This window comes from Chanos chanos, chromosome 1 (genome assembly GCF_902362185.1).
Source record: "Chanos chanos chromosome 1, fChaCha1.1, whole genome shotgun sequence".
In the NCBI taxonomy this organism is placed as follows: domain Eukaryota; kingdom Metazoa; phylum Chordata; class Actinopteri; order Gonorynchiformes; family Chanidae; genus Chanos; species Chanos chanos.
In genome coordinates, this window is record NC_044495.1 from 13,673,591 (window position 1) to 13,677,659 (window position 4,069).

General features: G+C 40.1%; 1 protein-coding gene across 2 annotated transcripts; it reads right to left on the reverse strand.

Annotated features, from left to right (window-relative positions):
* Positions 1-255: 255 nt before the first annotated feature.
* LOC115811861 (transmembrane emp24 domain-containing protein 10) lies at positions 256-3,797 on the reverse strand. Of its 2 annotated transcripts, none has more exons than XM_030774261.1 (5): positions 3,598-3,797; positions 1,823-1,943; positions 1,486-1,559; positions 903-1,029; positions 256-548 (listed from the first exon to the last, which is right to left on the reverse strand). In XM_030774261.1, the coding sequence occupies exons 1-5, from the start codon at positions 3,772-3,774 to the stop codon at positions 427-429; spliced, it is 621 nt and encodes a 206-aa protein (XP_030630121.1). In that variant the 5' UTR covers positions 3,775-3,797; the 3' UTR covers positions 256-426. The 2 variants fall into 2 exon arrangements, with proteins under 2 accessions (XP_030630121.1, XP_030630129.1); XM_030774269.1 differs by having other exon boundaries at positions 1,486-1,549; positions 1,819-1,943.
* Between the last annotated feature and the right edge of the window lie 272 nt (positions 3,798-4,069).

Here is a 4,069-nt window from a genome sequence, read left to right on the forward strand (position 1 = left end):
TGCACAGGAAATACTGAACCATATGTTAAACCATAATAGGTAAAGAATAAATATAGCTCTGGTTTAACACAAATTCTGCACTTCTGCTAAGAATGCTGCATGTAAATGACAGTTTAACAAACATATGAATGAAGGCTTTGAACAATTACAAAAATTTTTTATTAACAACTCTGTTTCATTTATTCAAATTTCAGTTCAATAATGGTAAACAAACATTACTTAAAGAACTGACAATAATAAATCCATGAGAGCTGCTTGAGAAAAAACAGTAGATGCCAGTGCCATCATACAGCTATAAATTAGGCTTTACACCAGTCTCCTGCCAACGGTGACATTTTTACATTGGATGTCAAAATAAACTCCAAAAAATAAAGTTTCTATTATCCCCAATGTGCAGTGGACAAAAAGGTTCTTGTAGCCATAGCTTCACTCAATAAGTTTCTTGGCCTTGAAGAAGCGTCGTAGGTAGAAGACTTGCCATGTAGCCAGGCCAATCAGGCAACACATGGAGAAGATGCTGAAATACAGTACACGTGTGTTTGTGGACTCTGATGAAAGAACAGAAACAGAGTGTGAGTCAGAACATACAAGCAGAGTGAGTTGTAAACCCAAAGCAGTGTGTGACTCAGCAGTCCGTGTTGGTTCATGTCAGAATCTCTAACACATGAGTTAAAAGGCACTTTACTACAAGTGTGTACTGCATGCTTTCCATGTTGGACTAACAAAGTTGAAATATACTCTCAGAGTAAAAAAATGACTCTCTCCATTTTTATAGCATGAAAAATACCAACTTTTCATACCAACAACAACCCTCTCTCTTAACCCTGGGACTAGCAGTCCACCATCTCACAATTATGAAGAGGTAAAAAATGACCAAAGAACCAGCTTCTCTTCATCCGTACCATTAGTGTCTCTCATCTCCTCCTCTCGTTTCTTCATGTAGGCAAAGTCATTCACAATGGATTCTGATAGGTCCTCAAGCCTCCTCAGCTCCACCTCCAATGGCTTTAGCTTCTCCACTTTTGCGATCTTAAAAGAATAAATACATACAAATACAATCAAACATAGCTAGACAAGCTTAAGTGTAAGTCTATGTCACTGTTGTTACGCATGGTGGAGTAGCGTGATACATTATGGAAATGTTTGTTAGAAATAGGCCTGTACTGACTGGCATGCAATTTCACACTAATCAAAAGCAGATGTACTACACTGCTGGTCTTGGTTTGCAAAAAATTTGCAGTCTTTCCAGCAGATGTCAGTGTTAATCACTGCTTGTCACAAAATGCATCTTGACTTGTTCAGTTAAAGTACAGAAATGAAGTACTTGAATCCTCCCAAAAACAACAGAAAAATCCTCAGCAATTGGAAAGTCCAAGCATCCAAATCTCTGCACGAGGTAAAACCATCTCTCCTGCCACCAGAAATCTCATTCAGACTCTAGCACGAGGCAGATCAGATGGGCATGCTGGCAGTAGGGGGACTTACCTCTTCATAATTCTTTGCCTCCACACCATGTTTCATGTCTAAATTGACCAGCTGGTCAAGGACCCTCCCAGTACCTAGACCCCAGAATGAAAAGACTTATTGTGAGAGAGCCAACATTCCAGGAAATGACTGTTCTCCCCCCCTCCTCTCCACTTCTCTCTATCCAAATCCAAGCCTGGCGGCACGTTTTGTACATGTTCTTTTTTTTCAAGCTGGCTCTATGCTCCTAACCACCCAAATAGGACCAAGTCTGAGTCCATTTCGAGTCTGGCCATTGCCAGTGTTTGGCTTCTTCAATTTGACTGAAATTTACTGAAACCAACATGTAAATACTCACCCATAGGAGATTTGCTCTCAAAGCACACTTCAAACATGTCATAATCCTCTGTTGTGAAGGCAAACTTCCCTTTGGATGCATCATCTTTTGTGTACAGAATATGCCCGGAAGAATCTGTGATCTAACAAAACAAGTGTGATTTCAGTAACTGAGCACAACTATGTCACAGACAGCAAAGGTCAACATTTTTCATAATAAAATAAGACAGCTTATCATCTAAATACCTGCTTTAAATGAAGGATGAAATTTAGGGAGAATTTTTTTTCAGTAATATGAAAAATTCCCCGATTTGAATGAGAATGTTCTATACACAGTCCCATGAGGCTCTATCAATTTGAAACAGATCTGTAATAACTCTACAACATGCAAGTACATATTTTGTCACAGCACTATTTAATTTCCACAGAAAACAGATTCTGTGGAAAAGATTTTAACTCCATGGAACAACTCTTCATTGGTAAAATGCAAAAAGACGCACCAGCTTGGAGGTTTCTAAATGCCAATGGTTACAAATTTTGCTGGAGGAATGGAAATAGTCAAGAACTACTTGTGCTTGATTCACAGCTAAACACCAGATGGCAGAGCTCAGATGAAGAGCCACTGGTTGCTGATGTAGCTGCATACTCCTCAGATGCATTGTATTAGCTGCTGTAACGGACGAGACTTGACAGTTAGGCTAGGCACACTCGTTTATGTGGAGATTGTGGGTCTCTTGGAGGACTGCCATCCCTGGCTAGGCAGATATAACTGGCAGTGGTTTATTGTCATGTTCTGCAACAAAGCATTTATTTACTGTGCATGGAAATTTATAAAGTTCAAGTTTATCTGTATAGTGCTTTTTACAATCAAAATGGTCTCAAAGCAGATTTACAGCGATCAGTTCCTAAACCCCCAGTGAGCAAGCCAAAGGCGACAGTGGCAAGGAAAAACTCCGTAATGAAGCGAATAGGATTAAGAAACCTTGGGGCGTTAAAGACGCCCTAAAGTGGCGTTTAATTTAAAGATGTGGTGAGTTTAACAAAACTACCTTTTATTACGCTATGTAACCCATTTGTGCCTAAAGTCTTGGCACAGAAGCAAGCTATGTGTGGATGAAGTAAACTACAAGATAACACTCATAATACTCCGTGGCCACCATCGTTTTAAACTGGGCAAATTTGCAAGTCGCGCGTTGATGGGTGGGAGGGCATGATGCTCGTGTCAAACGTCATTAAATTCCAACAATTACGACCAGTCAACATTTCATAATGGAAATCACAAAAAACAAATCTAAAGAAAGCAAATAAATGAATGAACGTGGTTTTCTTCGAACGGCAGGGAGTGAAAAACTGTATGCAGGTAACTTACTCATGTGAGCTAGCTAACGTTTTCTGCTGTGGTGCCTAAAGCTGACGTAAGATGATTATCAAGCTTCCGGTGTACTAAACTCCTACTTAAATCATGCAAATTGTTGTACTGCGTACACATATAGACAGATCAGTATTTTAAGAAACTTAGGACGTCAAATTGATTATAATTCAGTCGTCCGCATGGATAAACATCCCCGTTACTGCTTTTCTACCTCAACTTGCTAAGAGGCTCATTTTAACAACTCGGCGAATGACAAACTTTGTCACACACAAATCGCAGATAGTAGAAACTATAGACGAGCCAGAGTATAAAAGAGTTTCACTGAAAATTACATTTATCGTCCTGTATAACATTTGTTGCGCTCCTTTTACATCACTTGTACTTAAGGCCTTGCTAACCAACTGTATTACTGCAGACTGGCGTACCTTCAGGGTGCATTTAGCTGTGGGTTGCTCGCTAACTTCGTACTCCCCAGTGACCAGGACATCTTTGTGGATTTCCTCTCGCAGACATTTTCTGGTATTTACAGGCAAATGGAACGTGATTGAAAGAACCAAATCAAACAAAATAGGCAGAACTAAAACGGTTGTCAATCTAGACATGGCTGCACTTCAGCTGTTGACACCGCAGCAGTTTAATTCCGGGTGTAGTCACGTGGTAGGCTACGTCCTCTATCGTCGATGCCTCTAACGCTGCGAAATCGTAGGCTGAAGTGTCCGCTGATCAAGTGGTGCGTTATCTTTTTTTTTTTTGTCATGTTTCTTATCAGCTGTATTCTCCAGTGTTGTCACCACTTGCAACAATGAGAATGCAGTTGGATTTTATTTTTGCTTCAGCCAAGTAACAAACACCTGATTCGGCGAACTAACGCACTAAGCTAATAATCGGTTAGATCAG